Raw genomic sequence first — 16804 nt, 5'->3', positions numbered from 1 at the left:
TTAGAGATAGGCATCTGTTTAAGGCAGAGAGTGACTCATCTTTGTCTAAGCTGGCACGCAAGAACGTTCCATCTTGTGACTGTAAAGATGACTTTAAAGGTTTTGAAAATTAATCCCAAAAATTTTCATAATAAAAGCACATCATTGTGGCCTGCGCAAGCCATATCCGAAAGCTGGCGCCGATCTGACAGTCAGAGATGTGCGAGCCACATACACACAGATGCATCTTGCTTTATAGGTAGATGCAGCTTTATTTGGTTGCCATATAAAATAAATAATGAATGTTTTCCATTTGTGCCATGTAAAGAATATTTTCATTGATTGAAAGATGGAATGTTTCATTAGAGGCATCAGTTAAGTTGAATGAAACATTCCATCTTTGAGCTCATACAAATCGTCTTAACCATTGAATTCTTACATGAGTCAGGGGTAGAGAAATCAACTGGTCCGAGGTCACGCACCAGTAATTTTTGGACTATGTCAAGTAGGTATTTTCCCCTGCTAAACATCAGTCTAGCAGGGGAAAATGCAGGGGTGGGTGGCAAGATGGCGCCTGTGTGTTTGGCATGCCGTCGGCCCTGTCTCTACCGCTCGTCGAGTTTTTTATTTGTAGCTGTGTTTTTGCTCTGTGTTCTGCCGGGACATCTCTGTCTTGCTTGTGTGTAATCGTCAGTCTCTCTTGGACATTAATGCTCTTTATGAGCTGCTGCTGTCGTCTGGGTCCGGGCTGGGAGGGCCCCGCCCTGCTCTGCCACCTGTGCTCGCCGAGGTCCCGCTGCACCTGCTCCGTTTTCCTTGCACTCCTCTCCAGAGGAGGCGCTTTAGAAGGCACGGAAAGCGGAGCGGTGCGTTGGTGAAATTTAAGTTCTACCTGGCAGCCTTCACTAGAGGGTCTGATCCTCGCCTCCTCTGGGACGGACAATATTTTTGGGCATGGGAGCGCGCGCTGCACACGAGAGGCTGCTAGATTCATCCTGTTGTTCCTGGACTGTCCTGTCCGATGACCGGACCGGCTCCACTAAAGCTGTGCCCGTTTTTGCTGCAGCTTCCTGCTGCTGCCTCTCGCCGGGCTGCAGAGTTTTTACGCTGGTGCTGTTGTCTGCGGTTACGCGGTGTTTCACCTGAGCTCCTCCGGCCGCTGAAACCCGCTGCATCACTGGCTGCTGAGGAGCTGAACTTCCGCATGACTTAATTAAAATCTGCTGATCCCACTGAGATCCTTAGTTTGGGTCTCATTAACATCAGATCATTGTCTCTGAAGTCATTGCTGCTGAATGACTTAATTGTGGATCATCGCCTGGACATGATTGGGTTATGTGAAACCTGGCTTAAATCCACAGCTGTCCTTTCTCTGAATGATGCCTGCCCACCGGCGTACACCTTTAGTCACATTTCATGTAATGTGAGGAAAGGCGGGGGTGTTGCTTTTATTTATAAATCCAGGTTTACTTTATTAACTGTTGGGGGTCATAAATATAATTCATTTGAGCATCTGATTCTTCGTTATGCCCATGATGCTAAGTACTGTCAAGGTCATAAAACTGGAAATCAGCTATGTTGTCACTGTCTATAGGCCTCCTGGCCCATACTCCGATTTTTTAGATGAATTTGGCGCGTTCATCTCTAGTCTTTCAACTAGTGCAGACAACATTTTGATTATTGGTGACTTTAACATTCACATAAATAAGCCCTCTGATCCCCTTGGTAAATCATTATGGAAATCATGGATGCACTAGGATTTCAGCAGTTCATTCATGGTTCAACGCATATCAGTGGTAATACTCTGGATTCGGCTCTTGCACGTGGCCTTGCTGTTACAGATATCGACATCCTGCCTCTTGCATCAGCGGTCTCTGACCACTCGCTTATTAGGTTTACAATTCCGCTGCCGTGTTTAGTGGAGCAGCAACCTTGCCTATCATTGCTGCGACGTATTAAACCTTCAACTTTGGCTGAACTCGAAGCGAGACTACCAGAAATCTTAACTTCAAGATGATGAATTTTTCAGTCGGTAGACAGTCTTGCGGATAGCCTGAATTTAGTGCTAAAAACCACACTTGATAAGATTGCGCCTCCTCTATTAAGGCCATGCCTTCCCAAGGCACAGACACCTTCGTTCACCAGTTATTTGCGTGACCTTAAGCAGAAGGCTAGAGGGTTGGAACGGAAATGGCGTAGTTCCAGACTAGAAGTGTTCCACCTTGCGTGGCGTGAAGCTACAACCCCTGGCCAAAATTATGGAATCACTGGCCTCGGAGGATGTTCATTCAGTTGTTTAATTTTGTAGAAAAAAAAAGCAGATCACAGACATGACACAAAACTAAAGTCATTTCGAATGGCAACTTTCTGGCTTTAAGAAACACTATAAGAAATCAAGAAAAAAAATTGTGGCAGTCAGTAACAGTTACATTTTTAGACCAAACAGAGGGGGAAAAAAAATATGGACTCACTCAATTCTGAGGAATAAATTATGAAATCACCCTGTAAATTTTTGTCCCCAAAACTCACACCTGCATCAAATCAGATCTGCTCGTTAGTCTGCATCTATAAAGGAGTGATCACACCTTGGAGAGCTGTTGCACCAAGTGGACTGACATGAATCATGGCTCCAACACGAGAGACGTCAGTTGAAACAAAGCAGAAGATTATCAAACTCTTAAAAGAGGGTAAATCATCACGCAGTGTTGCAAAAGATGTTGGTTGTTCACAGTCAGCTGTATCTAAACTCGGGACCAAATACAAACAACATGGGAAGGTTGTTAAAGGCAAAACATACTGGTAGACCAAGGAAGACATCAAAGCGTCAAGACAGAAAACTTAAAGCAGTATGTCTCAAAATCGAAAATGCACAACAAAACAAATGAGGAAGGAATGGGAGGAAACTGGAGTCAACGTCTGTGACCGAATTGTAAGAAACCGCCTAAAGGAAATGGGATTTACATACAGAAAAGCTAAACGAAAGCCATCATTAACACCTAAAGAGAAAAAAACAAGGTTACAATGGGCTAAGGAAAAGCAATCGTGGACTGTGGATGACTGGATGAAATTCATATTCAGTGATGAATCTGAATTTGGCAAGGTGATGATGCTGGAACTTTTGTTTGGTGCCGTTCCAGTGAGATTTATAAAGATGACTGCCTGAAGAGAACATGTAAATTTCCACAGTCATTGATGATATGGGGCTGCATGTCACGCACTGGGGAGATGACTGTCATTACATCATCAATAACATGCACAAAATTTACGTTGATATTTTGGACACTTTTCTTATCCCATCAATTGAAAGGAGTTTGGGGATGATGAAATCATTTTCATATTGATAATGCATCTTGCCATAGAGCAAAAACTGTGAAAACATTCCTTGCAAAAAGACACATAGGGTCAATGTCATGGCCTGCAAATAGTCCGGCTCTTAATCCAATTGAAAATCTTTGGTGGAAGTTGAAGAAAATGGTCCATGACAAGGCTCCAACCTGCAAAGCTGATCTGGCAACAGCAATCAGAGAAATTTGGAGCCAGATTGATGAAGAGTACTGTTTGTCACTCATTAAGTCCATGCCTCAGAGACTGCAAGCTGTTATAAAAGCCAGAGGTGGTGCAACAAAATACTAGTGATGTGTTGGAGCGTTCTTTTGTTTTTCATGATTCCATAATTTTTTCCTCAGAATTGAGTGAGTCCATATTTTTTTTTCCCCTCTGCTTGGTCTAAAAAAGTAACCATTACTGACTGCCACAATTTTTTTTCCTGATTTCTTATAGTGTTTCTTAAAGCCAGAAAGTTGCCATTTGAAATGACTTTAGTTTTGTGTCATGTCTGTGATCTGCTTTTTTTCTACAAAATTAAAACAACTGAATGAACTCCTTCCCGAGGCCGGTGATTCCATAATTTTTGCCAGGGGTTGTATTTTAGATTATAAGCATGCTTTATTGGCTATGAAGCAGGCCTATTACTCTGAATTGATAAACAAAAACAAGCATAATTCAAAGTTTTTGTTTGATACGGTGCCATTTCTTATTCATGGACAGCCACCTGTTGGTCGTTCTCCTTTTTCAGCACAGGACTTTGGACTATTTTGAAAAGAAAATAGAAGATATTAGGTTGAGCACATGTCAGCATACTTTGGTCCAGTCATTGTATCCAGCTACTGAGCTAGGGACTACTACTGAGGTGCTACCTAGATCCACGGAATTTGACAGTATCTCACTAGGTGTGCTGATGAAACTCGTGATGTCTACTAAAAGCACAACTTGTTTATTTGATCCTATACTAACAAAATTGTTTAAGGATCTTTGGCCCATTCTTGGGCCAACTGTGCTGGAAATTGTTAATCTTTCTCTAAACTCTGGATCTGTTCCAAATAGTTTCAAATCTGCAGTGGTTAAACCACTACTCAAGAAATCTAATCTTGATCCTGGTATATTGAAAAATTATAGGCCGATATCAAATCTATCATTCTGCTCTAAAATTCTGGAAAAGGTGGTTTCACGGCAGCTTGTGGACTATCTTACTGAGAATGACCTTTTTTGAGCCACTGCAGTCTGCTTTTAGAAAACATCACTCCACAGAAACAGCACTTATTAAAGTAGTTAGTGATCTTCTGTGAGCAATGTACTCTGATACTACTACAGTATTGGTGTTGCTGGATCTCAGTGCTCTGTTTGACACCGTTGATCATCATATTTTACTTGATAGGCTAGAAAACTTGTTTCGGGATTACTGGAACTGCTCTTGCGTGGTTGACATCTTATTTGTCTGGTCGTTCCCACTGTGTTTTGTGCAACGACACTACCTCTGATTTTAGGGGCATGAAGTTCGAGGTTCCGCAGGGATCCGTTCTGGGTCCCCTGCTTTTTTCCCTGTATATGGCACCTCTTGGGAACATTTTGCGGCGTTTTGGGGTTGATTTTCATTGCTATGCTGATGATACTCAGTTGTATATGCCGATAGCTGCTGGAAATCCTGTCCACATAAAATCTTTACAGGACTGTCTCGCAGCAGTGAGAAGTTGGATGTCTAACAACTTTCTACTTTTGAACTCTGATAAGACTGAAATGATGGTTCTTGGTCCAGCAAGACATCGGCATCAATTTGATCAGCTAGCGCTTAGCCTAGGTTCATGTGTTATACATCATACTGACAAAGTGAGGAAACGTGGGGTAATTTTTGATCCTACGTTGTCCTTTGACCTCCACATTAGGGACATTACAAGGACTTCTTTCTTTCATCTAAGAAATATAGCAAAGATTCGTCCCATCCTGTCTATGGCTGATGCTGAGACTCTTATTCATGCTTTTGTTTCTTCTAGATTGAACTATTGTAATGCTTTATTTTCTGGTTTACCACAGTCCAGCATCAGGGTTCTTCAACTGGTTCAAAATGCTGCTGCCAGACTTCTGACACGAAGCAGAAGGTTTGACCATATTACACTGGTTCTGGCATCCCTTCACTGGCTTCCAGTCTCTTTGAGATCGGATTTTAAAGTATTACTATTGGCCTATAAAACTGTTCACCGACTGGCACCCTCCTATCTGGCCGGCCTGGTTGAGCCGTATGTGCCGGCTAGGGCTCTGCATTCACAGGGTGCAAGACTATTGTGTGTCCCGAGGGTGAAGAAAAAGTCAGCGGGTTACAGAGCTTTTTATCACTGCTCCCCGGCTCTGTGGAATGATCTGCCTGTGCTGATACGACAGTCGGACTCTGTGGAGACTTTTAAAGCCTGGCTGAAGACACATTTGTTCTCCCTGTTTTATCATTAGTATTTTATATGATTGTGTGTCTTTTTTTATTTCTTTTATTTCTTTTACCTTTTTATGGTAACATTTTTTTATTTGTTTTAATCTTATTTTATTTTATTCTGCTTTTAAATGTTTGTGAAGCGCCTTGAGGCGATTACTCGTAATTTGGCGCTATATAAATTAATAAATTATAAATTATTATAATTATTATGTCTAGTTAAAAATCTTGTCGGCCTTGTGATTAAGTCTTCGACAAGTCTGTTTTTTTTTTTTCTCCAAACTTGCGCTTTAAATAACCGAGCCATTCGGAGATTACAACAGAGTTTTGGATAGCGAACGTCTAGCCTTCATTTAGATTGTCAATTTTCGAAAAAGATGGCGGGAAAAAAAAAAGCATGTACGGTTTGCTGAAAGCTGTCTAAAATGTGGAGTTTTTCCAACGAGCTGTCTGCATGTGTGGAGCTGCTCGCTCATACAGGCAGGGAGAGTGGGGAGTGGGGCTGAATGGAGCAGTGTCTCAATGCCAAGCACAGGTTCTCACATTAATCAGGTGAGAACTTTGAACTCTAATAAGATTGTATTTTTAAAAGTATTTATTTTAGATTGTGAGTTAATGTAGTTTTATGTTCAAGCACAATACATGACTGAGGAGGAGAAAAACTAAATTACATCATCACACTAAAATGTACTCCATTCAGAATGAAAATACAAGCTGCTAATTTTGTTACTTTTCAAAGTTATTAGGCTACAGCTATATGTTTTATTTATTTCAAAGTAAGTTATCTCATATTTTATTCTTATTTTCCAAAAAACATGGGAAGTCATATCAGCCTGCTTTGTTCTGTTCAATCTATATCAGTTTTCTTGCACATGCCCAGATATTTTTTTCCTTCTTTATAAGACTTTAGTGTTTACCTTCATTCTAAAAAGTTTCAAAAAAAACAATAAAATGTTAACACTTTTCCTCATAGCAGTTGTGTAATTTCAGAAATGCAACAGAAAACAACCACAAATCAGAAAAAGTTGGGACTCTGTGTTAAATGATAATAAAAATAAAATGTTGCTCTGTTCTCAGTTTCTCCACTCATACCCACAGAAGCAAAAATTCTTCCAAGTTGTCTTGGTGGTTTCCCTCACTTGTCTCCTTCCAGCATGGACATTTAATTTTTGAGAACTGCCTACCTGACACAGATTTACCATAAAGTACCACACTGTTTGTATTTCTGAATGATTGATATAAATAAAGTCTAAGACGTATTCACTGACTTGTAAATGTCCATGTTTTCATCCCCTGACATTGTTCAAGAAAACTGGCTGGAAAAATGATTAATTCTTACACTTAGATATATTGTAGAGCTCACGTAGCAAGAACAGACTGTATACTGTATAAATTGTGACAAATATTGATTGATTGATCAATACGGCGGGTAGGATCGTAACTTTTTGCTATGTCACCCGGACAGCAAACTATGCATTTAAAAGGCTGAGGGATGTAGGAAATCATGTGTGCATCTTGACATACAGAAGGAACATGGAATTTGTAAACATGGATATTTCCAGCCAATATTTTGACACAGTGGTCATCCACATTTATTTAGTTGTGGATTGATTGTGTAACCCAGTAGATACTTCATTCTGCAAATATCATGGCACATGGATCGTTGAGGACTCTGACTGCATGCTTATGCTTTTTTTTCTCCCTCCCTCTAGTTTATAACTGGACAGTGGATGAAGTGGTAGAATGGCTCATCTCCTATGTGGAACTGCCACAGTATGTGGATGCATTTCGCAAGAATTTTTTTAATGGAAGTGTCATGCCTAGGTAAGACAAAGTTCTACACAAACTTCTGCTAAGTTCTCCAAAATATGAACTTCACTAACTCTTTTAAAACGTATGTTCCTTATTTTATTAATAATGATTAAGCAAGCTTACAGTTAGTACACATGTCAATAGATGTGTACTAAAGTAACCTTGCTACACTTTTAATGTGTTACTGAACTGTTGTCTGGATGCTCCATTGCCTTTTTATTTGGATATCAGATAGATTGTGGATTAGACAAGCATATTATATTTTGAATAATGTTGTGGATTTTGAATTTCTTATTTTCCCATACCATGAATTGTTTTAATGCTACACTGTTAAATTCTTCTTTTTTGTCTTGTGTTGCTAATTTTATGATTATATTAAGTGCTTCATACATTTGTTTGAAAGTACAATAGAACTAAAATTTTAGTTATTTTATACATTTCCTGGTATAATTTGGACTTGGTTTCCGTGAGGGTACCCTGTCTTTGTATGTTTTACTAGCCACAAAGAAGTTATACGATCTTATTGGGTGGCTCACAGTTTAAGTAGGGGTCCAGATACTGAAGTGTTATATCCTACAAGTGTAAAATAAGTGGACTGAGTGTTCAATTTTGCCTACAGTAGATTTAAGTGGTAAATGGACTGCATTTATATAGCACTTTTCCATCTGCATCAGACGCTCAAAGTGCTTTTCAGATCAAATGCCTCACATTCACCCCGATGTGAGCCATTTGTGAGATTTGTTTTTGATGGCACAGTCACAGAATAGAACTTTGAGGATGTTTATCTTTAAACCCAAGCTGTAAAAAGGAGGTAATTTTGCATCCTATAACCCTTTAGCAAGTGGCTTCAAGACTTCAATACATTTTTTTTTTCAAATCTTCCCTCATATTTTGAAATATGCACACCCAAAATTATGAAAAGATTTGGCACTATGACATTTAGCCCAAATTAAAATGAGCCCTACCCAATTTTATGATTTCACGGAAAATCCTTAAATAATTTATTTTGCCTTTGGCATTACTTGATGAATCTATTTATCACTCATCTTCAACTGCTTATCTGTAATGGGATTGCAGGGCAACAGCTCTAGCTGGGGACCCCAGACTTCCCTTTCCCGGGCCACATTGACCACCTCTGACAGAGAGATCCTGAGGCGTTCCCAGGCCACTGTGGAGATATTATCTCTCCACCTAGTTCTGGGTCTCCCTGGGGTCTCCACCCATATGGATGTGCCTGGAACACCTCCCTAGAGAGGCACACAAGGGGCATCCTTACCAGATACCCAAACCACCTCAGCTGGCTCCTTTCAGTACGAAGGAGCAACGGCTCCACTCCGAGCTCCCCATGGATGACTTAGCTTCTCACCCTATCTCTAAGACACCAGCCACCCTCCTAAGGAAGTCCATTTCGACTGCTTGTACCTGTGACGTAGTGCTTTTGGTCATGGCCCAAGCCTCATAACCGTAGGCAAGAGCAGGAATGAAGATTGACCAGTAGGTCGAGAGCTTTGCCTTTTGGCTCAGCTCCCTTGACATCACAACAGTATGGCTGAGCGAATGCAATACCGCCCCTGCTGCGCCAATTCTCCAGCCAATATCAGGCTGCATTATCCCCTCACTCGTGAACAAGATCCCAAGATACTTGAACTCCTTCACTTGGGGCAAGATCACATTCCCTTCCCGGAGCAGGAAATCCATGGTTTCCTGCTGAGAATCATTGCCTCAGATTTAGAGGTGCTGATCGTCATCCCAGCCACTTCACACTCTGCTTATCCATTGAGTGTTGGAGGTCACAGGCTGATGAAGCCAACAGGACCACATCATCTGCAAAAAGCAGTGATGAGACCCGTAGCCCACCAAACTGGAAACCCTCCTCCCCCCAACTACGCCTTGATAGCCTATCCATGTATGTCACACACATGATTGGTGATGAGGCACAGCCCTGGTGGAGGCCAACCCCCACTGGAAACGAGTCTGACTTACTGTCGAGTACCTGAACACAGCTCTAGCTTTGTGAGCACAGAGATTGAGTGGCCCTGATAAGGGACCCCCTCACTCCATACTCTTGCAGTATCTCCCAGAGACCCTGAAGGATCCTTGTGAGAGTGAAGAGCTGGTCGGTTGTTCCACGACCAGGACAGAACCTGCATTGTTCCTCTTCAATCAGAGGTTCGACTATCGGCCAAACCCTCCTTTCCAGCACCCTAGAGTAGACTTTGCCAGGGAGACTGAGTAGTGTGATGCCCCTGTAATTGGCACACACTCTCTGATCCCCTTTTTTAAATATAGGGACCACCACCCCAGTTTGCCACTCCTTAGGCACTGTCCCAGACCTCAACGCAGTGTTGAAGAGACATCTCATACAACACAGGCCCCCACACCCAAAGCCTTTCTGTACCTTGCAACTGCCTCCAGAGTCCTCCGAGATAACATATCCCAGAAGGACTCCTTCTTCAGTCAGACGGCTTCCCTAAGCGCCAGTGTCCACCACAGTGTTCAAGGGTTGCGGCCCCTTGAGGCACCTAAGACCTTCAGGCCACAGCACTCCGCTGCCGCTTCAGCAATGGAAACTTTGAACGTTGCCCATTCTGGTTCAATGCCCCCAACCTCCACAGGGATGCTAGAACAGCTCTGCTGGAGGTGTGAGTTGAAGATCTGTCGGACAGTGGGCTCCTCCAGACGTTCCCAGTTCACCCGTGCTATCCATTTGGACTTACTAGATCTTCCCAAAAGTCCTCCCCCACCGTCTGATCCAACTCGCCACCAGATGGTGATCATTTGACGGCTCTGCCTCTCTCTTCACCCAAGTGTCCAGAACATGCTGCCTCAGATCAGATGATACGATTACAAAATCAATCATCGATCTTTGGCCTAGGGTGCTCTGGCACCACGTTACAGTTATGAGCATCCTTATGTCCGAACATGGTGTTTGTTATGGACAGTCCATGACTAGCACAGAAGTCCAATAACAAATGGCCATTCGGGTTTAGATCAGGGAAGCCGATCCTCCCAATCACGCCTTTCCAGGTGTCTCTCATCGCCCACGTGTGTGTTGAAGTCCCCCAGCAGAACAGTGGAGTCCCCCACTGGAGCCCCATACAGGACTCCATTCAGGGACTCCAAGAAGGCCGAATACTCCAAACTGCCTTTCGGTGCATACGCACAAACAGTCAGAGCCCCCCCCCCACACCACCCGAAGGCACAGGGAAGCAACCCTCTCTCATCTACCAGGTTAAACTCCAACATAGCGGTGCACAGCCGGGGACTCGTGAGTTTCCTTACATGCCCGGCGCCTCACACCCTGGGCAACTCCAGAGATGAATAAGGTCCAACCCCTATCAAGAGTGGTTCCAGAGCCGAGGCTGTGCGTGGAGGCGAGGCTCACCAGATCTAACTGGTATCCGTTCACCTCCTGCACAAGCTAACCCCCAGAGCTAACCCCTGCCATCTGGGTCTGCTCCACCGAGGCAGTCAGATTTCACTGCCACCCATGGGACTGCGCATCCGACACCAGCGGTTCCCCACCAGTGGTGAGCCCACAGAGTGGAGGCCTGACTCCAGGCCTGAATGGAGAGGCTGAGATACATTGCCAGGCAGGAAATGTGACCAGGCTTCCTCCGGGCCTGGTCACATTTCCTCTGTCATGGTGTCTTGTGAACCATTCTTAGTCTGGCTTCTCGCCTGAGACCAATTTGCCATGGGAGATGCTGCCAGGAGCCCAAAGGCTCCAGACAACACAGTTGTCAGGTTCATAGAGGCACACAAACCTCTCCACCATGATAAGGTGATGATTCCCAGTGAGGTGAATTAATTAATTAATTTATTTATTTATTATTGTAAATGCAACAAATTTCCTTTGGGGAAAGGGACTGACTTTGTGAAGCTTTAAATATTTATCTATGGTGATCAGCTTATTATGAACTGCTGCGTTAAAAAGATAGTGGTGGTTATGTGTTGGAAATAATTTTTCCATTTACTCTACTTTATTCTTGTTAAATGATTCTCTTTTCTCTCAGGCTAGCTGTAAAGAACACCACTCTGACAGCCTCAATCCTAAAGATTCTGGATCGCAGCCATTTGCAAAAGTTGCAGCTGAAATCTTTGGACACTGTGCTATTTGGCCCGCCACTGAGTAAGTGATGGTCCCTTTTTATAAATGCCTGCAGCACATTTCCTTGACATACAGGTACATCTAAAAAAATTACAATATCATGAAAAAGTTCTTCTTTTTTTTTTTTGTCAGATATTTCAGGAAGTAAAAATTCCTTTTTTTTTTTTTTTTTTTTACTCATTACATACAAACTAAAATGTTTCAAGTGTGTGTGTGTGTATATGTATATATGTGTATATATGTGTGTATATGTATATATATATTTTTTATTTTATTTGGTTTATTTGGCAGGGACTATGTACAAAAGCATGAATAAAACATTAAAAAGATGCGTTGTACCAGACTATAGCTCTTTGAGCTAATTTCCATCTGCAGTCCCTGTGACATACAAAACACATATCATAAAACAATGCAGTCTATATACACATTAATACAATCTATGTACATACACAATAGCAAAAACATTTAAAACACATTCTATATTAATCAACCATTAAAAAACACTATATCACCTGAGTCCACATAAATATAATTACAAATAAACTACACACCCCGCAATCCCCATCCCCTCCCCATCAGTTCATTAATGGCGACATGTCTGAGTCGTTATTAAATTTATTTTTTTTTTTAATCGATGCTAAACTTTGTGTAGTCTTTACATAGTTTTAACTCTATTGGTAATTTATTCCATTCAGTTATATTTTTAAAGGAAAAAGCTGATAGGCCGAGAGCAGTCTTTCTTTTGGGGATGCCACACTGACCCTGGTATGTGGACCTTGTTGTTCTGGTCATCTGTTCAGAGGTCAGTGTAGCAAACATTTTCAGCGGTGGAGGAGCCATATTATTAATAATTTTGAACAACAGACCTAAGTTTGAAAATACAGCCATGTTTTCAAAACTTAGCATTTTATGTTTGCCAAGTATTTTGCAATGATGATATAGTCGTGATTTTCTATCAATAATTTTAAGTGCCTGTTTATGGATTGATTCCAGTGGTTTCATTGTTTGAAATACCAAAAGTTAAGTGAGACATTATCATTGCATTCATGTACATTTTGACTCCTTGGATGCTCAGAGAATTTCTTATACCGCTGAAAAAGGATGCAGAATGTAATTTTCTTCAAAATGTACTGTCAACTGTTCAGCAACAATTTTTTCTGTAACTTTTGAGAAGACAGGAATTATACTAATTGGTCTATAATTGCTCACAACTTTATCTCCTGATTTATAAATTGGAATTCTAACTGCAGTTTTTAATGCAGTGGGGAAAGTTCACTCGTCAAATGAGCCATTAATTATTTTTGTCAAAGGAAATGCAAAAGATTGTTTATTTTTTAAGGAATATGATATCAAGTCCATAAATATCATTTGCTTTAGAATTTGATAAAGATGAAAGAACTTTGTTCACAGTAGTTTCATTTGTAGATTTTAGCTTAAAGGAACTTTCAGTGAAAGTTAAAATTTGGTTGGGGTGTTCGTTTTTAAAATGTTTACTTAATTCTAAGACAGAATTTGAAAAGTAATAATTAAAATGTTCAGCAATTAGATAATTTTCAGGTTCATCTTCCCCATGGATTTTTAATTTGTTTCATTTGCTAATTTTGTCTTACCTGAGAGTTTATCTATATTTTTCCATAGAACTCTATTGTTTCCCCTTGCTTCTTTTATTATTTCTAGAAAAAAATTTGCTCTGTCAGCTCTCAATTTTGAGGTGACCTTATTTCTTAAATTTGTATATATAAGCCGGCTCGTTAAGAGGCCTGATTTCAAATACATTTTTAGGGCATAATCTCTTTTCTTCATCAACACCCAAATTGACTCGTTAAACCATGGTAAATTAGGTTTTTTCTTATTTTTGAGTGACTTTGTTTTAGTATAGTATGCAATTACAGATCTGATCTTTATAATCACGTTTTCACATTTTTTTCACAGTTGTTGCCTACATTCATACCTGTCCAGTCTATTAAACTGTTTTTGCGAGGTATAAACTTTATCAGTTTCTTGCTACCCATTTCATTTTTGTACTGTTTTGGGTAACTTCCTAGCAATTAAAGTTAAGTTATAATCTGACAACCCTTTTATCAAATTGTAACTTTTTCCAATACGGTCAGGTTTATTGGTAAAAATTAAGTCTAGTAAAGTTTGAGATGATTTAGTAATTTTGTGTCATATTAAATTTAGTTATGATATCTTTTAGGTTTTTCCTTTTTGTTTTATCAGTCCAGTTCAGATTAAAATCTCCCATAATAATTAATTCCTTACTGCTAAATCTTTTAAGAATGTCAATTTATCAAAAAATACATCTTTTGTATTTGGTGGTCTGTAGAGAACCACCACCAAAAAGGACATTTGTGGTTATAGAGTAATTTGAACTCCAACACATTCTAATGAAGTTTCTTGAATGTCAATTTGCGTACATTGTAAGACATCCCGTACATAAATCAAGACACCCCCTCCCCTACCACAAGATCTATCATACCTAAATACTTTATATCCTGCCATATTAACTAACCCTGCTGGTAAGGTTGGTGTTAACCAAGTTTCTGTCAAACATAAATAATCTAAATTAGAGTTGGTCAACAACTGTTCTATTTGTTCTGATTTTGAAACAAAACTCCTTACATTTATATGTCCACCAAATAAACCTTTAGGCTTTACATGTGGGTCCCAAAGGACTTTAGCATGATTAACAGTTTGGAACATTTTGGTTGCTTGTTTTTTATAACCACATTTTGAGCATCAGGTATTAATCTACGGTCTTTGTCCCTCTTACCCAGGTCTTGCCTGGTTGTAGCTTGCCCAACAAATACTGGTCCAGTCCGCAGGGAAGGCTTAGGGGACTCTAGCTGTAGCAAGTCCTCAGCCCTCTGGCGTAGAATCTCTGCTTGCGGGGGTGGAAGAACAGTTGGTTGTGCTGAAGGTGTAGGCCCAGGTAGCAGAGGTGGATGTCCGGCTAACTGTGCAGGAGGCCCGGTCAGCTGTGCTGGAGGCCCTGCTAGCAGAGTTGGAGGCCCGGTCAGCTGTGCTGGAGGCCTAGCTAACTGTGCAGGAGGCCCGGCTAACTGTGCAGGAGGCCCGGCTAACTGTGCAGGTGGCCCAGCTAGCAGAGGTGGAGGCCCAGCTTGCAGAGGTGTAGGCCCGGCTAGCACATTTAGAGCCCCAGGTAGCAGAGGTGGAGGCCCGGCTATCTCACATGGAGGCCCAGGTAGCAGAGGTGGAGGCCCAGGTAGCAGAGGTGGAAGGATGGATAGCTCTGATAGGAACCCAGGTAGCTGCAGTTGTTGTTGCCCTGCTAACTGCGGTGGTGACAGGAGCCCAGTGGATTGAGGTGGATAACAGGGCTGTGACATATGGCTTGCTAGCTGTACCACACCCAAATTGTTTGTGTTCAGGACAGGTCCAGGATTTATTTCAATATCCCCAGCCAAAAGCAATATGATCACAAGATTTACTACCCCCACAGATGGTTGTAATGGATGAGATTGTTCATGTTTACCTGGGGGTGGTCTAGCATGTCCCAAATCCAAGAACCTTGTGAACAGGAGATGTTGACTCAGCTTGGCTGGAATGATGGTTAAATTATCCATTTTTCGTGGCCACGTTAAACTCCAGAGCAGATAGAGGGATATGAATGTAAGAAGGCAAGTTGATGGTAAAATCCAAGGTTTTTTCTTGCATTTTTGTGGCAAACACACAGGAGGTGTCATGCTGTGTGTCTGCACCTTGGCAGCCATTTTCAAATCCTGTATGAAAAATTTTGAAAATACGTATGTGTATATGTGTGTATGTATGTGTATATGTATGTATGTATGTACGAGGTCTATTAGAAAAGTATCCAACCTTATTTTTTTTAAAAACCATATGGATTTGAATCACGTGTGATTACATCAGCCAAGCTTGAACCCTCGTGTGCATGCGAGAGTTTTTTCACACCTGTCGGTGACGTCATTCGCCTGTGAGCACGCCTTGTGGGAGGAGTGGTCCAGCCCCCTCGTCGGAATTCCTTTGTCTGAGAAGTTGCTGAGAGACTGGCGCTGTGCTTCATCAAAATTTTTTCCAAAACTGTGAGGCACATCCGAGTGGACACCATTCGACAAATTAAGCTGGTTTTCGGTGAAAATTTTAACGGCTGATGAGAGATTTTGGATTGTTTCTATCTCTGTAAGGACTTCCCACGGAGCGGGACGTCGCGCAGCGCTCCGAGGCGACGTCGTCATCCTGTTTCAAGCTGAAAACCTCCAAATTTAAGCCTCTGTTGACCCAGGACATTGTGAGACAACAGAGAACTTTCAGAAGAGGTCGGAATCAGCAGTATATCCGGACATTCCACTGTTAAAGGAGATTTTTGTTTTATGAAAGATGTGCGGACGGATTGGCGCGTTGGCTTGCAGCCGGCGCAGCGCACCCACAACAGGAAAAACACCTCCGTTGGAAGCCTTAAGGACAAGTTGGAACATGCCCTGCTGTTAAACAATTTCTGATACTCACTCAACTGAAAGCCACCAAAAGCCGCCTGGATTTTACAAATGGTTATCAACACGGAGGTGTTTTTCCTGTGGCGGGCGTGCTGCGCCGGCTGTGAGCCGACGCGCCAATCCGTCTGCACGTCTTTCATTAAAAACAATTACATTTTTTTTTTTTTTTTTTATAAAAAGGTAGGATACTTTTCTAATAGACCTCGTATATGTATATGTATGTGTATATATATACAACCCCTGGCAAAAATTATGGAATCACCGGCCTCGGAGGATGTTCATTCAGTTGTTTAATTTTGTAGAAAAAAAGCAGATCACAGACATGACACAAAACTAAAGTCATTTCAAATGGCAACTTTCTGGCTTTAAGAAACACTATAAGAAATCAGGAAAAAAAATTGTGGCAGTCAGTAACGGTTACTTTTTTAGACCAAGCAGAGGGAAAAAAAAAAATGGACTCACTCAATTCTGAGGAAAAAATTATGGAATCACCCTGTAAATTTTCATCCCCAAAACTAACACCTGCATCAAATCAGATCTGCTCGTTAGTCTGCATCTAAAAAGGAGTGATCACACCTTGGAGAGCTGTTGCACCAAGTGGACTGACATGAATCATGGCTCCAACATGAGAGATGTCAGTTGAAACAAAGGAGAGGATTATCAAACTCTTAA

At 41.4% G+C, this 16804-nt stretch overlaps 1 protein-coding gene across 2 annotated transcripts in view; it reads left to right on the top strand.

The window, feature by feature from the left end:
* stim1a (stromal interaction molecule 1a) overlaps positions 1-16804 on the top strand; it is a 178940-nt gene that overhangs the window by 79469 nt on the left and 82667 nt on the right. For both annotated transcript variants that reach the window (XM_034168378.1, XM_034168377.1), the window contains exons 5-6: positions 7447-7558; positions 11563-11678. In XM_034168378.1, the coding sequence (XP_034024269.1) occupies positions 7447-7558; positions 11563-11678 (228 nt within the window). The remainder of the gene's footprint in view (positions 1-7446; positions 7559-11562; positions 11679-16804) is intronic.

Source organism: Thalassophryne amazonica, chromosome 4, assembly GCF_902500255.1.
Source record: "Thalassophryne amazonica chromosome 4, fThaAma1.1, whole genome shotgun sequence".
NCBI classification, from domain to species: Eukaryota; Metazoa; Chordata; class Actinopteri; order Batrachoidiformes; family Batrachoididae; genus Thalassophryne; species Thalassophryne amazonica.
Note: the sequence above shows the minus strand (reverse complement) of the source record. Positions and strands in the feature narration are given on the sequence as shown.